The 19,708-nt window shown below is 42.8% G+C and overlaps 1 protein-coding gene and 2 long non-coding RNA genes across 19 annotated transcripts in view; 1 reads left to right on the top strand and 2 right to left on the bottom strand.

Annotated features, from left to right (window-relative positions):
* The window catches only part of CASK (calcium/calmodulin dependent serine protein kinase), a 377,321-nt gene extending 366,904 nt beyond the window's left edge, over positions 1-10,417 (top strand). For all 12 annotated transcript variants that reach the window (XM_086387080.1, XM_086387078.1, XM_086387076.1 and 9 more), the window contains 2 exons: positions 1,454-1,537; positions 5,027-10,417. In XM_086387080.1, coding sequence (XP_086243206.1) covers positions 1,454-1,537; positions 5,027-5,203 — 261 coding nt within the window. In that variant the 3' untranslated portion in view covers positions 5,204-10,417. The remainder of the gene's footprint in view (positions 1-1,453; positions 1,538-5,026) is intronic.
* The window catches only part of LOC147340204 (uncharacterized), a 39,749-nt gene that overhangs the window by 8,677 nt on the left and 11,364 nt on the right, over positions 1-19,708 (bottom strand). The window lies entirely within an intron of this gene.
* LOC147340205 (uncharacterized) lies at positions 6,131-12,332 on the bottom strand. Its single transcript, XR_015158670.1, has 2 exons — positions 9,016-12,332; positions 6,131-6,827 (listed from the first exon to the last, which is right to left on the bottom strand). It is a non-coding gene; the product is annotated as an uncharacterized LOC147340205 (long non-coding RNA).

Below are 19,708 nucleotides of genomic sequence, written 5' to 3'. Positions count from 1 at the left end.
CTTTACCACTAGCGCCACCTGGAAAGTCCCGTTAAAACAATCACTCTGTGTGCTAAAGGTTCACTCTGACCAAGACCAAGATCACGTGGCTAATAAGGAGCTCTGTGCACGCATGCTCAGTCGTGGCCAACTCTTGGCGACCCCATGGACTGTAGCCTGCCAGGCTCCTCTGTCCATGGGACTCTCCAGGCAAGAATACTGGAGTGGGTTGCTATGTCCTTCTCCAGGGGACCTTCCCAACCCAGGGATTGAACCCACGTCTCTTGTGTCTCCTGCATTGGCAGGCGGATTCTTTACCACTGAGCCACCTGGGAATTGGAAAGCAGCCCAAACTGTTATTACAGCAAACCAGGCACTGGGGGTGGGGATGGGGGAGTAGGGATAGGGCAACACAAACAACTGAAAGGCTGTTTAGAAAGCAAACTGTTGATGTATGGCAAAACCAATACAATATTATAAAGTAATTAGCCTCTAATTAAAATAAATTAATTAAAAAAATTTAAAAAAAGAAAGCAAACTGTGGCTAACAGAATAGACATGTTAGATTCTTAAATAAAGGACAGCAAGATATTTACCCCTGATGCATACGAATTAGTTATATGCCAGTCACTTGTGAATTGTGTGCCTATGTTGGACTTTGTTGCAGGGTGGGCGTGTAACCCCTTGCTTGGGGTCAGGGGAGAGCCCTGTCCTCAGAGGGGAGGGGCAGAAGCACCAACCCCTGACCAGAATCAAGTCCCACAGCATGACGTGCAAACTTTGCAGTATCTCTGTACAAACTAGTAGCTTGCAGTTAGAGGTTTTGGATGCCTCAGAACAGAACTGAAAGGGGCCTCAGAGGTGCCTCTCCCTTGAACACAGGTATTATCACAGGCCTGCAAATTACTCACAGTCACATGGCGTCTAGAGTAGCTCCACGCTCCGTCTCTACATGGGGTCTCCCTTCCCTGTAGAGTCCCAGAGTAGGGCGGGGTGGCCTCCCCTGGGACAACTCAGAATGCCTGTGTCGGTGTGAACACAGTCACAGTGGTCAGGACTTGCTCTCCCTGTGAGCAATTTGCAGTGTGGCTTGGCGGGCTCTAGATGAGTTCTGAGCCAGCCTGCTGGCCCCCATCTACCCCAAAATGCATTTCCTAAAAACTGAAATGACCAGGTTTGAATGAACAGTAACCAAACATAATCAATATTTACTTTTCTGCAGAAAAAGAGTTCAGATTGATTCATGAGATTCCTAAGAAAAATGTCCAGTTTGTCAGCTTTTATTTTCCAATGGCTACTGTCCAGCCCTTGGACAAAAAGAAGTCATATAAGTTATTTATAATGGTGGTAAATTTAATAATATCTGGCCAAAAATTTGAATCAAGGGCTTTTCCAGTTGTATCATTTTCTATGGGCTTGTTTGAACACTGCATCAGCTATTTCTAAGTCTCAGTTTTCCTCTTTGTTTACACAGGCACTGAAGGTCCTGAGAACAGCAGAGTTTGCTCCTTTTGTTGTTTTTATTGCCGCACCAACTATCACTCCAGGTTTGAATGAGGTAAGAATTAATCAGTTTGTCCTCTACTCAGCAATCCCGAGTAAGGATGCCTTTTTGTTGCTCGTTCAAGGCCAAAGCCCCATCTCATTAAGACAACTAAGTGAAGCTCTGCTTTGTCCTCCATGCCAGCCATTAAGATTTCCAGAGATCAAGGTCCTCCTTCAGAAGGAGGAATTACACCCCACAGAGAAGTATGGTTTTTCCGAGATCAGAGTCATTAGGCAAATTCAAGCTTGAGTGTCCAGCACAGTCAGCCTTCTCCATGGGCCTGCTCCTGCCCTGTGGGGCTGCCTTCCTGATCACAGCTGTACTGACAGAGCTCGGGGCCAAAGACGGCTTTGCCTGAGGACAACTATGAGGCATCCACCGCCTTGGCTGAGCTGCCCAGGCTCCCCTGAGCATCCTCCAGTGTAGAACCCATGCAGGACCTCTACCCAGGCCCCTGGAGACTCCCAAACCTAGAAATGAGCTCAGTCCCCTCTCAGGCCTACTCAAGTCAGCAGCCACCATGGAGATGGTGCCTGTGAGGCTCAGCTGTAGCATCTAGAACCAAGCTGGCTCACATAGCCTTCTACTGCCAGGCTGATGAGAAGGTAGTTATGGCATGTCCAGTAAATATATTGCTGCTGTAGGATCATTCATACGAGGAAACTCTCTACAAAGTTAATACTGAAGACCATCCCTTCCACAGGGTCTAGAACCCACCAGAATGTTCTTGGCACTGTCTAGTTAACAGTGGCCTAGACTCACCCAAGTCTATGACAGTAAAATCAAAGCTTGGAGATTTTCACCTTAAGGAAAAAAATTAAATATCCAGGCAAGAGTACTGGAGTGGGTTGCCATTTCCTTTTCCAGGGTATCTTCCCGACCCAGGGATCAAACCCACATCTCCTGCATGGCAGGCAGATTCTTTCCCATCTGAGCCACCAGGGAATTCATCTAGGTTTAAAGATTAAATATCTTGATTTCTACGTCACTCATATTTTCAGTCATTTTTTGATGTTTCATTTGCAAAAGAAAAAAAAGTCTAAAGTCTACTTTTCTGTCTTATTTAATACACAAACATGTTTGAAACTCCATGTTGTGGTTAGCTCTTATCCTTTGGTTACCATGTATTTTTCTTGAATTACCATCTTTGCTTTGTTTTTGTTTTTGCCTTTTTTCCTTCCCTTTTACTAATTTTCCATAGCTGCCAAAATGGTGCAGAAAATTGCCTGTAAGTACCAGCTAGGAGGTGATAAAATACAGCCTTGTTTCCTTTCATAGAATTAGAATGTAGACATTTTGTTCCCACAAATCCTTGCTTTTGCTGTTAGAATAAAGGCATTTTGTTTTCACTGAGTTAAACCCTGCTCATGTTAAGTCAAGCCTGCAAACAAGCTGTTGTAGAGGAAGAAACTGACAAATGTAACTTCATCTTATAAGATCATTAAGAGGGAACTTTAAGGTGGGGGGGAGAACTACATTAAAAATGTGATGCGCTCAGTCATAAATTTTCTTGAATGTTTTCATCAGCCCAGCTTTCTGAACAAATTATAAGCCCTGTTAGTGGATCTTAAAGCCCAGGACTTTATGTTAGCCCAGGACTACAATAGCCCAGGACTACTGTACATTCCAATAGAATCCCCTAGCCTGGAGCATGACATGATAGGAATTGCTCCTTCTCATACTGGTAGGAAGCACTCCTGTCTTTGGGTGAAGGCATGTTTCCTAAAATGGGGCTTTTGTGTTGTGTTTCTTGTCGAGCCACAGTGAAAATATTATGCTTTTTAAGTGCAAGCAGAAAGTGTGTTGATACAACCTTAGAAGGTAATGATTAACTGAGGTCTTACCTACGCTGAAGTAGTTAATACCTAACATTCAAAGCATGCCACATCCTGCTTTGAAATTCTGGTAGATGACAAAACAGGTTAGGACATTCTCATTTCAGAGTGTCCTGATAGAAAAGGTTGATTTCCCAATTTGTCTGGTGTCTGTCATCCCCACTGTAGTGCTGTGATGGAATTGAGTGTTACTATCTTACCTCAAATCCCCTTGTCAAAGGGTTGCACCACACACCGAGGTTCCCCCAGGAAGAGTCTCTTATAAACAGGTGGGCCTCAGGGAAAAGAGGAGTCCTAAGCCTGCAGTGAGTGCCAACAGCTCCCAAATGATGGCACCACACCTTTCAGAGATGGGTCTCTGTCATCATGGGCCCCCATTTCCTAGTAGATTTCCAATTTAACACTCCTCACATCCTATCACGGCCAGTATTAGCCAGCCAAGCGCTTGCTCTTTTGGTAAGGTTTATTAAGCACTTACTATGTATAAGGCAAATGCCAAGTGCTGGGCACAGCAGGGCAAGTTTGTGCTATAGTTGGGGAGAGAGATACTAATCAAACAAATAGGCATTGAATTGTATCTATTGATAGATATATATTTCAGAGTCCACCCAACAGCTCACCTACCTAATCAGTTAATTTGACTTACAGAGTTTCCTGGTTTCAAACTTGAACTTCCCCATTAAAAGCTCAGAATAACAATATCTGCACCATGAAGATGCAGAGGCAGACTTTCTGGTGGCCCTTAAGAGATCCTCATCTTGAAAGAACTGCCCTCCTGAGGCTGTCTGGGGCTCACGGCAGAAGTTTAGGGAAAGTCTTTACTGCAGCAAAGAGTTGAGTAGCTGCTTCTCCTTCAGAGTTTTTCCCATAAGAGATATGAGGACCTACAAACAGTGATGTTTGGCCATTTCCAATGCAGACCACCTTGAAGGGATTCATCGGGTGTCAGTTGCTTTTGTATCTGGGATATGGCCTCATTTCATCCATTACTGGTAACATCCAAAAAGCTTTTGCCTCTGGCATATCCACTGCTAGTGAGTGAAGGCAATGCATTATGTATGTAATTGAATTCCGGGAACATGGCAGAAAAATTCAACTTCGTTTGTTGTCCAGAGGCAGGGGCTTCTTGGGGCAAACACAGCTGGGATCCGGGGCTCGGTGCAAACAAGAGCAGAGGACCAAGGAAAGGGGATGCAGGGCTCTGACCTCACCCCCGCCCCCGAAGCCCCCTCCACTCTGCCAAACAGGAGAGTGGTTTGAGATGAGGCAGGCCTGGGTCAGGAGGATGAGCACAGAGCAGCTGACTCTGACAGTCTTGGCTGACTCCAGACGGGCACAGTTCCGCCAGAGCAGGGTCACGTGTTTGCTGAGGAGTGTTGTGTCCTGGTCCATCCAGGTTGGCATAGAGGCCCTGTTGCATGGTGAGGAGTCACGGTTATAAGCCGTCATTCTGTGACCCTGGATCCTGGGGGCCATCATCTCCTCTGTCACGAAGCGGCCTCGGCCTCACACTCAGATGTGTCCCATCATGGGCAGGCCTCAACTGTTTCTGACACCGGGACAGACAGAAATGTAGCCCGAGAAAACCATCTTGGTTGACTTCTCTCTCCTCTTTGCTTCTCCCTCCTCCCACGCCCACCCCTTCCTCCATCCCCTCACCATTTAGGATGAATCTCTTCAGCGTCTGCAGAAGGAGTCTGACATCTTACAGAGAACATACGCGCACTACTTCGATCTCACAATTATCAACAATGAAATCGACGAGACAATCAGACATTTGGAGGAAGCCGTGGAGCACGTGTGCACAGCCCCGCAGTGGGTCCCCGTCTCCTGGGTCTATTAGGCCCCCCTCCCCCAGATATCTGCCGCATAACTGGGAGCCACCTCATACATGGAAAAGCCTCTTTGTTATCGGCCTTGTGTCAGCAGGTCGTGGTCCCTAGAGACTACCTAGTTGTAGTGTGACCTACATTTATAATTATTGTCATGTCCGAATAGATAGGAGGAGAAAAACAATTACACACTAATTTAAAGAGACAGTATCTTTTTTAATCAGTTCTCCTAAACTTTAATAAAATGTATCTTTAAATGTATGTATTATTCAATCCTTTGGAATGTTATATTTTTGGAAATCATAGCTTTTTATTTCCAAGGCCCCTAAAAACTGCACAAAATAGATGCTGCTTTCTATAATCTATTTTAATAATAATAAACAATGATTCTGTTACCTTGACTGGGGTTGGAACACTACATTCTTTTTAGAGTCTGATTTTATGGATTGGAATATCTTTCTTTCCTTTATTTATTTGAAATAATCAGTCTAGTGATTACAAAACTCATAAATTTTTAAAGGCCTTTTTTTCCTCTTTTTTTTTTTAGAATAGTATTTTTTTTAAGTCCTTTATGTACCATCCAGATAATGTGATACTGTCTCTTTGAAGCACCCTGTAAACCTTTTAGAGATTTGAAGTTGGGTCTTGACTCTTAATGCATGTGGACAGTCGCGAGCGTTTATGCTGTCGGTGTGTCTGTGTTGGACAAAACAATCTGTAATCTACAACAAAGTACATTCCGTTCACGGGGCACACCCAGGGGAATAAGAATAAAATGCTATTATGACTAAGTTGTAAACCTATGCACATCCCTTGCATTTCGGGCAACTTTATAAAAAAAACAAACAAAAGAAACTGATTTTTATTAATAATAACCATGTAGTGAAATGTGTTTGTAATTTTGTCTCAATTTAATTTGTTGTAAGGTGGGAGGGGGAATTGCTGGTTTCACCATTTCAGATCTGTGTTGTCTGAGAGTATTAACATTTTAATTAAGCAAAGAAATGAGGATTTTTAATATGTATGTAATTGTTTTAAAGCACCCATTTTAAGAGAATATACTGTGCAATGAAGAAACCAGTTTAGGCATTTGCTATAAACTGAATTATTCCAAAAGAATAATCTATAACAGCCCTGTAAATTCCTTTAAAATGATAACAGGACAGTTTGACCAATTTTTTTTTAAATATACTTCCTTTTATGTGTTCAATAATTAAATGCCTTTGGGTCCTTCATTTCATCATAGATTTGTTCAGGTTTACAAGGTGATGACCTTTTAGATTTTATAATCCTTTAGATGCTCATTGAACCATCGAAGGCCTAGGAATGACTATCAGTTGGCAGGACAACAAAATACTCTGCCAGAGCACAGCTGGGACCTCGTCTGCTCCCAGAATGCAGTGCACCCGAGGGCCACTCATGTGCTGGAGGCAACATGCGGTTTCTCCTTCCTCTTGCTATATCCCTTGGCACAGGAGAATCATGTCCTTGTTGCATCAGAGACATTAACCATCCCATCACCCTTCTGTGAGGTCACGTTCTTCCAATACAGGTGAGTCAGGCTGGCGGTTTTCTCGCTTTTTGCCAGAGGTCAGTGGCAGGTTTTTCCATTCGAGTGTCAGTGGTTCTATTAACCTGAGATCGTTGAAAAAAATACCATCGAGTTTCCTTCTTGTAGGTTAGATGGCCTCATTGCTTTGTGCCTCGGCAGGACATGCAGGATGTGTTCTGAGCAGAACAGCTCCTCTTGAAGGACCACACAGAGAAGGCTTTTGTATACTCTTGACGGTGTCGCCCTCCCCTCCCCCTACTCTTACCGAACAATGCTGGGTTTTCCTCTGATGTTGTCCTTTGTCGGTGACCCGATGAGTATACAGCTTACAAAGTGCTAAGTAAACTGCTTCCATTGGGGTCCCACCTCAGGGTGACCAAACCACTAAACCAGAGACACCCTGGGTGGAGGCAGAAACCCCGAGAGCTGTTTGGGCTGCGATGGGACTGACTGCAATCTGAGCAACGCCAAGGCCAGCCAGTCATTCCCAGGATGGTATTGGTCACAATGGGGCTCTTCTCAGTGTGAGCATGCCCGCGCTACCTCTTTTCCAATGAAGCACAAAGAAGAATGCAACTGACACCTGAGAAATGAAGCTCCCTCCCTCTGGTAGGAACCCCCATGGCCCACTTGCCCTCTGAGACCAAGTCTCTGGGGATGCTTGACGATGCCTGTCTTGAGCCACCCACCATGCTGGTAAAGGCAGGTCAGGCAGAGGAAGAGAAAAGCAATGCCAGTGTAGTCTGTGGCCCCAGGGCTGAGAAGTACACAGGCTGGTGGCATTCTCACCATTGTGCAGGTGGCAAAATTCCTGCGCCCAGAACTCATTCTGACTTCTCAAAGAGGTCATCTGTTCCCTTCTGCTGATATACGACTATCCTAAAGCAGTGTCTTTGTGACCTAGCAGAAAAGACTTAAATTTCTGAATCCAGAGTAATTACAGTACACTGCTGCTGCCACTCCATTACAATTGTCCACTGAGCAATCAGAAAATTGCTCAAAAGCTGCTTTAGTGTTTCCATTCCATCCACAAAATCATTTTTTTCCTTTCAAAGAACAGCAGATGATTAGATTATTAAATCTTAACACTGGTCAATTCAGCCATATTCTGAGGGCTCTCTTTCCAGTCCTATTCCTCACAGCAAGAAACGGGGATAGGGGTTAATATGTCAAATTAGCTGTTAAAAAGAATGTCCTGATTTTCTAATCATAAAACAGTAATTACTTTGCCCAGGCAGCATGTTCAATTTTAACACTAAAAAGGAAAATGTCACTCAGTTTAATTCAGGAAGCATCCCAGTGTTGAGATAATATGGTAGCCTTTTAAAAAGCAATTAAGTATATCTCCTGTTAGGTGAGATGGTTTAAAATATTTGCTCAGAGAGGAACAGAAATGGGTGACCTACTTCTTGGCAATTTGCATTCAGAAGGCATCTTCTGAGCCCGTCCCGTTGGCGGTGGGGTATCCAAAGATGCTGCAAAGTCCTTACCGCGCGAAGGACCAGCATATGCTCCTTTTTCCCCAGGGCCCAGTCCATCTCCCACTGATGGGGCCAGCCCACTGGGCCTGGACTCCATGTTATGATTATTTTTTAAGACTTTGATCTCATGATTATAGAGGGTTTTTTTGGTTTGTTTTTAAATCACTTGTAGTTAATCTGTTCATTAAGCCTTTGCGTTCATTCCTGGAAAAAGTGTAATCAGTTGAGCCACCCCTGGGGACACTGAGCAGTGGAAATGTCCAGCATGGACACTGCCCTTTAAGGACAGGTGACCCAAAGCAAACGCTCTTGTCTCCCCCTGATATCCTTTTCTTCATTTCAGGTCAGTCACTTGAGGGCAAAGAGAACATACCGCTAAAGCTAGCAAGAACATTTCTTGATTAATATATTCTTAATGCCTCCCAGGCTATCTCCTTGGAAAGAAGAGAAGGCATTTTGCAATCAGCATTCCAAACAAGCCCCTGTGGATTCTCATCCCCCTGCTTATTTCCTGTCAAACCAGTGTGTGTGTTTGTGTGTGTGTTGCGGGGCGGGGGGTGGGGGGGACACGGAGGAGGGCCTTGTTTTTCCAGAACTGAACACAGCCTCCTAATTCCATCCTGTTTCCAAGGGCTTAGATACCAAGGTCCCCAAGTGTTCTTTCTCTTGTTCTGCGCCTCTTATTAATTCTCCTCTTAGAAAGATCTTTTGCTTCTGACTGCAGCTTACAGAAGGGCTACAAGCTTTCCTCATGAATTGTTTCATTTGGTAGAACTTTTCCACTTCTTACCCCTTTAGAAGTAAGGTCTTCCTCTCCACTTGGTGTCTTTGGTTACAGGACGTCATCTGTAAGGCTCAACGCTTGGTTGGCTTTGCCCACACCCACTCATCGGTTTGCCTTAAACTTGGAGCTATTGGAAGTCTTGGGTCTTCCAGTTTAGTGAGTGAAGTTTAGGGGTAACAGGCATCCAGGAAGTGAGAGAAAGAAAGAAAGAGTTTATGTCCACCAGTCCACATCCTTTTTATCTGGTCTTCTCTCTGCTTCTCTTGGGCTGCAGAAGGTGGGCTGACATATAGAAAATCCAGAGCTACCCCCATCCCTCACCTAACCATCAACTCTCTTGACCCTGTGCAAATGGACCAAGCAAAAGAAAACAGAAAGAGATGTTTGGCACCACACACGGGAGACCTCGTTTCTGGCCCCAAGCACAACCCCCTATTTCTTTACACATAGAACATTGGAGCTTCGCTGCCCCATCTGTGTTCCTTCCCTTCTCTCCCACATGTGACCAAAGGAACGTGCCAGTGGTCTCACCCATCAAGCCCTGGGGGTGACCATCTTGGGACCCAGAGGCTGTGCAGTCTCTTGGAAGGAGTTCTGCTCGGGGGTGGAAATAGGGGTTTCTCCACCGTGAGCAGCCCTGGCTATTATTTGCATTTTGAAGAAACCAAGAATTGGGGGACTCAATTTCTGGTCTCTGCTGTGTCCCCAGAGGGCGCCTGTGCAGGGAGTGAGAAGCTGTGGGGGAGCAGGCCCAGGAACTGACACAAAGGCCGAACAATCCCAATACCCACGTGCAGAGACCATAGCATCATGTTTAATTGCCAGGCAGGCACGTCACCATTCAAACTCAGTTCTGGGGTTATTTTGCATAAAGTTTTGCCAACGTGTTCCTTTTTTTTTTCTGTATGTATAATTGCCTTTTTATAAAAGGTTTTGAAGTATTGTCTCAGTGATTAAAAGAGAGCGATGTTAACAGTTGTTGTATATTTCACCGTATCCAATTGTAAGTATTTGCAGGGTACAGCCAAGCCTTAGCGTGCAAGAGCGTCTGTGTCCTCCGACACCCCGGAGGTGAGGGCATCGGAAAGGTTCGGATTCTTTGTAAATGTCCCGCTTTTCTTTCTCTCTGTGTTTATCTATTTACATGCCTTAGCACACGCCCTCCTGCCCTGATCCCTTTGCCCTGTCGCCAGAACACCCAGAACGCTGGTGCACTGTCGGTACAGGACAAGTCAACGCAACCCTAATCAGTTGTCTCTTGTGTGACAGGGGAGGAAGAGAAACTCCATAGTATTCTTTGTAGAATATACATACCTGTAGGATGCTGTGTAATGGGAAACCATAGAATTGGGCTTTTGTCATTTCAAAGTTGGAGAAATGTATGAATAAAATGTATAAAACATGAAAAGGTAGTTGTCTCCTCAGATTGCAGGACAAACCACCCAAGGATCAGAGGGAGAGGGTTAGGCCTTACAGACCTTCCCATAAAGGCCTGGCCTTCCCCCGCCAGAGGCGCGCGCCCCCTGGCCCTGCAACTCAACTACTTGCCTTTGGATGCAGGCTTTAAATAGCTTCAGGTTTAAACAGAAAAAGAAAAAATAAAATCCAAGCTGCGACAGCTCTTAGGAAGAGGTGACTAAGCTGATTCAAGCTGTACAGGCGCCCAGCATGGAAAGGCCGTCCCTTGCTTGACGTTTGCATGGAAAGCCTCAGGAGGAAGCCTGCTGCCCTTGGGGTTGGGAGCTGGGCTTTTGGCCTGAGACGCCCCCTTGTGTGCCTCAATGACCTACTTCACACCTTGCCTTCCTGGCCCGGGGCTCTCTGCCCAAGTACAGAACCAAGGCGGCTTCAGGAACCCACACTTGCATGTATCCAGCGCCAACACCCCTAGAAATAGCCGGGCCTGAATATACTACCAGGGCTCACCTTTTTTTTTTTTTAAACTGCTCACTTTGAGAAGACACATATTAAGGAAACATAAACAGGAGATATTATTTACCTCAGTCAGGTAAACCTCACCCTATGGAAAACACACAGAAGAGTCTGGGTCACATTCAGATAAGAAATCTGAGCCTCTGGCCTTCTGATTCAGGGGTCCCCAAGTCCTCTGATTCAGGGCTTCAGAGGTGGCATTAGTGGGAATGCAGAAGACATAAGAGAGACAGTTTCGATCCCTGGGTCAGGAAGATCCCCTGGAGGAGAGCATGGCAACACACTCTAGTATTCTTCCCTGGAGAATCCCATGGACGGGGAAGCCTGGCAGGCTTCAGTCCATGGGGTCGCAGAGTTGGACACAACTGAATTGACTTAGCACACATGCACACAAATCATCTTTCTGCAGATTTCATACCCTACATGTACAGGTAACCAAAAGCATAATGCTACTACTAAGCTCATTTTCTGCACTTCAGGGCATTGAAGACACATCCAACAGTATTAAGCTGGTAGGAATGAATAGAAACATGTACTTCTATATTTTGCCCAGCTGACATAATATGATAAGCTGAAAACAACACTGGGGATCATTCCATGACCCATTGCAGCAGAGCCTGCAGGTCTGCAACAAGAACCCAGCTACGTTGGTACAGGGTAGCAGACACTGACCAGGAATTCAAGGTCACCGAGAGTAGTGACCTTGAGTACCCTGAGAGTACCAAGTCCCCTTAGAGGACCAGGCAAGGTGGCATCTGTTTTCTCCAGGAACAGCACACAGGCCACAGGCTCTACAGTGAAACTCCATGGTCAAGGTAGTGTATGCACTGGCCTCTCTCCATGGTCCTCCCCCATCCTCACATTTCAGAGAGTGGTGCCCAGAAACAGTTTGGCCAGAGACACATTCTCAGGCTAGATCACTGAACGCTCCAAGCGTCTGCAGTTCCCTCTTCACATCTCAGGAGGCAGCTTTATCTCTCCCTCCCCATGGCCACTTGCTTGGCAAAGAATCTGTTTTCCCTTCTATCCCCAGGATGGTATGATGAATGACCAGAGGGGACAGCCTACTGGGATGTGACATGTGGCACCAGGCCCTTGAAATGTTAAACTGAGGCTGGAGACAGGGGAATCAAGCCCGCTCGCAGGCTGGAGGTGGAGGCTCAGCCACACAAATCAACAGCTTACCACAGGACTTCTCCTAGAACTTTCTAGGGTGATGGAAATGTTCTATTTCCCATTTGGGGTGGTGGTTACATCAGCATATGCCAAACACATCAAACCGAATGCCTAAGATCTGCACATTCTACTGAACATAAAATAGACCTCAATTACAAAAAAAAGGAAAAAAAATCATATGATCATCTTCACAGTTGCCAAAAAAAATTTCACAAAATTCAGCCCGCACTTCTAAAGACAAAGAAAAACTCTTACAAATAAGATAGAAAATGTCTTCAGCAGACAAATAGCTATTTCAACTCATAGTCAACATGATCCACCTAAAAGTGGCACAATAAAGACATTACAATTGGAATAATCTTTTAAATTACTTAAATAACACATGAGCTTCCTAGAATGATTAGAAAATATGGATCAACAAAAAGGAGACATTCAGCCAGATTCTGCCACTTGGAGACAAATGCTATAAACACTGTATCTCTTCCAGGCTGGTATTTTTCCACAGTAATATATCTCAATATATCTATATTTTTAATGCAGTGGGGGCATACTCAACACATACTAAGCACACACACTAAAATATAATCCTCCTGCCATGATTATTTAATATTGCTTTTAAAACACCAACCAAAAACAGAGCAAAGAAGTATCAAAGTTGGAAAAGATGAGACAAAACTGTGCATATTTGCTAATAATACTATCATGTACCTTAAAATACCCATGAGAACAACTGGCAAGCTGTTCAAGTTAATAAAAAGCAGGTACAAAATCACTCAGAACTCAATGCTCTCCTTATATACTAGCCATAAAGTTAGAAAATGTTCATGGTAAAAGCAGATGCCATTCTCCATTGCAGCAAGTTTTTAAAAACCAACAAAATCCATGGGATTTATATGAAAAGACCTCAAAGCTGTGCTGAGAATATAAAAGACTTGAATAAACAGAAATGTTCCTGAATGGAAAAGCTAAGTATTTTAATGGCATCAATTTTTTTCCAAATTAATGTCGAAGTTTAATACAGCACCAAACCAAAATCCAAACAGGGACTCCCCTGGTGGTCCAGTGGCTAAGGTACCGCACTTCCAGAGTGAGAGTTCGACCCCTGGTCAGGGAAGTTCCCACATGCTGCTCAGCATGGCCAAAAAAAATTTTTTTAATCCAAACAAAAATGTTGGACCTTTACAAAATGACTATTCATCTAGAAGAATAAACAGTGGTTTTTTTCCTAATTTTAATTAAAGGAAATACTAGGAAAGAAAATCAAGGAGGGATGTGTAACCCTTCCAGATTGTAATCTGTTCCAAAGCTAAGACAATTAAGACACCCTACACCAAAACTAGTGTTAGACAAAGAACTCTTTAATGAAAGGATAGAAAATGAAAAGAACACAGAATTAGTCAGGAAAACTCTAGAAGAGAGTAACTTTTAAGTTTATAAGAAAGCAAAGTCACAAAGCAGCCAAAAGATTTGATCTCATAAAAATATAAACTTTTCTATTGAAAAGTTGCAGACCACAAACTTGGAAGGACATTTTGCAGCAAATATGATATATAAAGAGTTGATACATTTATTATACAATGAACTTATATAAAGTGGTTAAAAATACTGACATCCCAATCTATGAACAAAGGACAAGAACATTTAACAATCAAATGTACAAACCATGAAAGAAAAGGATCAATAAAGCTGAATTAATTTACATTAAAAATGAAATTATAGAAGATGCCATAAGTAAACCGAAAAGATAAGCCACAAACCTGGAGATAATGCTAGCAGCACATCTAACTGACAAAGAATTACCATCCATTATTTATAAAATTTAAAAGAGAAAAAAATGAGCAAATACATAAACAAGCAAGTCACAGAAGATAAAATCAAAATGGCCTTTCTTGAAACTCACAAATAATCAGGACAATTAGAAATTAAAGTCTTAATAACAGATTTTGCACATGCGTGCATGCTAAGTCGCTTCAGTTATGTCCAACTCTTTGCAACCCCATGGACTGTAGCCCACCAGGCTCCTCTGTCCAGGGGATTCTCCAGGCAAAAATACTAGAGTGTGTTGCCATGCCCTCCTCCAGGGGATCTTCCCGACCCAGGGATCGAACCCACGTCACCTGTGTCTCCTGCACAGCAGGCAGATTCTTTACATTTGAGCCACCAGATTTCACATTCTACTAATAGTAGACTATGTGATTTGGACCAATTCTCATACTTAAGACAACTGAAACAGTTGATTGAAATATTTAAAACATCTGTTTAGAGATGTTAGTAAACTAACAAGATAGTGAAGAATTACAGGACCAGGATTTGGAGGAAACTTACTCCTTGGAAGGAAAGTTATGACCAACCTAGATAGCATATTCAAAAGCAGAGACATTACTTTGCCAACAAAGGTTCGTCTAGTCAAGGCTATGGTTTTTCCTGTGGTCATGTATGGATGTGAGAGTTGGACTGTGAAGAAAGCTGAGCGCTGAAGAATTGATGCTTTTGAACTGTGGTGTTGGAGAAGACTCTTGAGAGTCCCTTGGACTGCAAGGAGATCCAGCCAGTCCATCCTAAAGGAGATCAGTCCTGGGTGTTCTTTGGAAGGACTGATGCTAAAGCTGAAACTCCAATACTTTGGCCACCTCATGTGAAGAGTTGACTCATTGGAAAAGACCCTGATCCTGGGAGGGATTGGGGGCAGGAGGAGAAGGGGACAACAGAGGATGAGATGGCTGGATGGCATCACTGACTCGATGGACATGAGTTTGAGCGAACTCTGGGAGTTGGTAATGGACAGGGAGGCCTGGCGTGCTGCAATTCATGGGGTCGAAAAGTGTCGGACACGACTGAGTGACTGAACTGAACTGAATGTCTAAGGGAGTGAGTGAGCATTTAAGGCCACTTTCCTCTGGGGGCATTTGCCCATTCCAGAGGAGGGGGCCAAGGGGCCCAGTAGCACTTGGGGCAGCTTCCCAGGGGTAGAGGGAAGGGATGAGAGTCCGGGCATATTTGGAAGGTGAGGGGTTGAGGAGGAGCTAGTGAACTTCCCTCACTTTCAGTGGGGACCCTGAGAGTTTACCTCCTAAGAGTAAGGGTGACCCCTCAGATTCAAACCTTCTCAAGCCCTGACATTCAAATCACAGATGTAATCACAGATGGTTTGTGCCCAGGTGCCTTGCAGAAAAAAAATGTCATTCATCTCTGTTGCTGTTGCTGCTGTTAAGTCGCTTCAGTTGTGTCCGACTCTATGCGACCCCACAGACGGCAGCCCACCAGGCTCCCCCGTCCCTGGGATCCTCCAGGCAAGAACACTGGAGTGGGTTGCCATTTCCTTCTCCAACGCATGAAAGTGAAAAGTGAAAGGGAAGTCGCTCAGTCATGTCCGACTCTAACAACCCCATGGACTGCAGCCCACCAGGCTCCTCTGTCCATGGGATTTTCCAGGCAAGAGTACTGGAGTGGGGTGCCACTGCCTTCTCCGTCATTCATCTCTAAAGGAAGATATAATCATCCTAGGCCTCACCTACTGGAGAAGGAAATGGCAACCCACTCCAATATTCTTGCCTGGAGAATCCTGTGCACAGAGGAGCCTTGAGGGCTGCTGTCCATGGGATCACACAGAGTCGGACACAACTGAAGCAAGTTGGCATGCATGCATGCATTGGAGAAGGAAACGGCAACCCACTTGAGTATTCTTGCCTGGAGAATCCCAGGGACAAAGGAGCTTGGTGGGCTGCCATCTATGGGATCACACAGAGTCGGACACAACTGAAGCGACGCAGCAGCAGCGGCCTCATCTATTTGCTGCAAATATTTAGCAGATACAATGTCTGAAGAACAACAAAAAATAACTGAGCACATGAGGAGAAAATAGGTAAGTAGATGGGTACATGTATATAAATAAGTAACACTAATGGTCCATTGCCGACAAAGTTCTGTCTAGTCAAAGCTATGGTTTTTCCAGTAGCCATGTATAGATGTGAGAGTTGAACCATAAAGAAGGCTGAGTGCCAAACAATTGATGCTTTTGAACTGTGGTGTTGGAGAAGACTCTTGAGACTCCCTTGGACTGCAAGGAGATCCAACCAGTCCATCCTAAAGAAAATCAGTCCTGAATATTCATTGGAAGGACTGATGCTGAAGCTGAAACTCCAATACTTTGGCCACCTGATGTGAAGAACTGACTCATTTGAAAAGACCTTGATGCTGGGAAAGATTGAAGGCAGGAGGAGAAGGGGACGACAGAGGATGAGATGGTGGGATGGCATCACCGACTTGATGGACATGAGTTTGAGCAAGCTCTGGGAGTTGGTGATGGACAGGGAAGCCTGGAGTGCTGCAGTCCATGGGGTTGCAAAGAGTTGGACACAACTGAATGACTGAACTGAACTGAATGTTCAGTTGTGTTTCAACTGAACAATTGAAATACACAGAATTAAATTAATACACAGAATTAATACACAATTAATACACAGAATTAAAATACATACTCTGACATATAAGTTGGGAAAGAGGTAAAAAGAATTAACATGGGACTTTTCTGGTGGTCCAACAGTTAAGAATCTGCCTGCCAATGCAGGGGACACAAGTTCAGTCCCTTATCTGGGAAGATTGCATATGCCACAGAGCAACTAAGCCCGTGGGCTGCAACTACTGAGCCCACACTCTAGAGCCTGTGCTCCAGAACTACCAAAGCCTGTGTGCTCTAGAGCCTGTGCTCTGCAACGAGAGAAACCACTACAATAAGAAGCCCACGCACCTCAACAAAGAATAGCCCCCACTCGCTGCAACTAGAGAAAGCTGCACCCAGCAATGAAGACCCAGCACAACCAAAAATAAATTTTTTTTAAAAAACACAACCCTAAATTTTTTTAAAAGAGTTAATGTCTTAAGCTCTTTAAATTGTCAAGGGAGAGGGTATGAGTCTTAATATTAAAAAAAAAAAAAACTTTTGTGAGTCAGGGATTCAAGATTAGAGTAACCATTAAAACAAAAATTTTAAAAGTGTAACTTCCAAGCTAAATAAAAATATAAGTCAGTCCATAAGAAGGCAAGAAAGATAAACAATGATAACAGAAGGGACAAATTGAAGGTCCTTGGAAAATAAATGCAAACCCAAATATATTTAAAATTTTTCATTAAATGGAAATAGATTAAACATTCCAATTAAAAGAAAAAGATGATCAGACTGTACTTTTTAAAAATTAGTCTCTAGACTTACAAGACATCTTTAGCATTATATAAAGGTTTAAAATAAAAAGGACAGAAAAAATATATTGTGAAAACAGCCAAAAGAAGCCAGTGTAGCTATATTAATTTTAAAGAAAATAGATTTCGGGCAAAAAGCATTTACTAGAGATAATTTCATCGTGATAAAAAAGTTTATCATCCTATCACTAGGAAGATATAACAATTCTATATCGGTAATCACCTAATAACCTCTCCTCAAAGTACAGGGAGAAAATGACAGAAGTTCAAGGAGTAATAGACAAATCACCGTAATAGTGGGCTATTATAACATCCCTCTCTCAGTAATGATAGGGAAGCAGAGAAAAAATTAGTAGGACTATAGAAGATTTGAACAACATCAAACACCCAGGAATAAGTCTAACCAAAGACATGAAAGACTCCTATGTAGGTTATAGTTTATAAAGTGTGATTGAAAAACTTAAAAGAAGACAAATAAAGGGAAAAATACACCATAGTTATGACTGGGAATATGCAACCTCATAAAGGCACTAATTTTCTTCAAAATAGTCTACAGATTCAATGCAATCAAATTCAAATTTTTAAGGGCTTTTTTTGTTTATTTGTGGAACTTGACAAACTGATCATAAAATTTACATGAGAATTCCAAGGATCTAGAATAGTCAAGGCAAACAAACTTGAAGGAGAAGAACAAGGTATGAGAAATTCCTTTAAAGACTTTAACTGAAATACAGTTGATTTACAATATTGTGCTTGACAAATTATATTCTATTATCTGTTATTATAAGATATTGGGTATAATTCCCTGTGGTATAAATACTTGTTGCTTATCTATTTTATATATAGTAATTTGTATCTGTTAATCCCATACTTCTAATTTGTCCCTCCCTGCATCCCTCTCTTCTTTCATATCCATGAGTTTATTTTCTGTGTCTGTGACTGTAAAGACTTTTAAGATTTACCATGAAGCTATAGTAAGTAGACAAGTGCGATATTAGCATAAAATAGCCCAGAAAGAGTCCCAGCATATTTGGACCTTAGCAGACAGGTGGGCAGTGGGGAAAGAACAGTCTTTTCAATAAATAATATGTGACAACAACTGGATAAACATGTGGAAAAAAAATTCTTGAGCCATACTTTACATCAGACACACAGAATATAGATCTAAATGTGAAAGGCAGTCCTGAATATTCATTGGAAGGACTGATGCTGAAACTCTAATACTTTGGCCACCTGATGTAAAGAACTGACTCATTGGAAAAGATCCTGATGCTGGGAAAGATTGAAGGCAGGAGGAGAAGGAGATGACAGAGGATGAGCTGGTTGGATGGCATCACCAACTTGAAGGACATGAGTTTGGGCAGACTCCAGGGGATAGTGAAGGACAGGGAAGCCTGGCGTGCTGCAGTCCATGAGGTGGCAAAGAGTCGGACACGACAGAGCAACCAAACTGTGAAAGGCAAAACAATAAAGCTTCTACAGAAATAGTATTCTAGAATATCCTCATAATGTAGGGTAGGAGAAGATGATTTAAACAGGACACAAAAAGCATAAACCATAAAGAAAGAGACTGATAAACAAGAATATTAAATTTAGGATCTTAGGAATAATTTAACACTATCAAAAGATATGATTAAGAAGCTGAAAAGGCAAGTCATAGAATGGGAGAAAATATTACAAAATATGTCAATGGGTGATTTCGTACAAATCAATAAGACAAACAATCCAGTGGAAAAATGTACAAGACTTCAACAGGTACCTCACAAAAGTAGGTACCCAACTAACCAAGAAACATAAAAATATTCTCAACATCAGCAGTGATCAGAGAAGTGTACATTAAAACATCAAGATACTACTATACAGTCAACACACACTGGTGTTATCAAACAGTAGCAAGTACTGGTAATGATGTGGAGGAATGGGGACTTCATACTGCATGGGAGGAAATGTAACTTGTAATTGACAAACAATTTGGCATTATCAACTAATGGATAACCCATGACCCAGTTTTTCCACTCCTTGGTATATATACAATGGAAATGTACATACTTGTACAGAATAGTAATATGTAGAAGATTATTAATAGTAGCATTATTCCCAAGAACCCCAAAGTGGAAATAATCCAGATATCCAGCAGCAGTAGAGCAAGTATATACACTGTAGTATATATAGTATACAATGAGATATCATAAAGCAAGGAAGATGGGCAAACTATACCACACAAAACAAGAGTAAAACTCATAATGCCAAATAAAAAGAAGATACACACAAAGGGATATGTAGAGTATGATTCCATTTAAACATTGAAAACAAGCAAAACTATAGTGTTCAAAGATACATGCTATACAGATGGCCAACAGACACATGAAAAGATGCTCAATGTTGCTAATTATTA

This window comes from Bos grunniens, chromosome X (assembly GCF_055505025.1).
Source record: "Bos grunniens cultivar Pamir isolate PY7600 chromosome X, Bosgru_T2T1.0, whole genome shotgun sequence".
Classification (NCBI taxonomy): Eukaryota; Metazoa; Chordata; class Mammalia; order Artiodactyla; family Bovidae; genus Bos; species Bos grunniens.
Note: the sequence above shows the minus strand (reverse complement) of the source record. Positions and strands in the feature narration are given on the sequence as shown.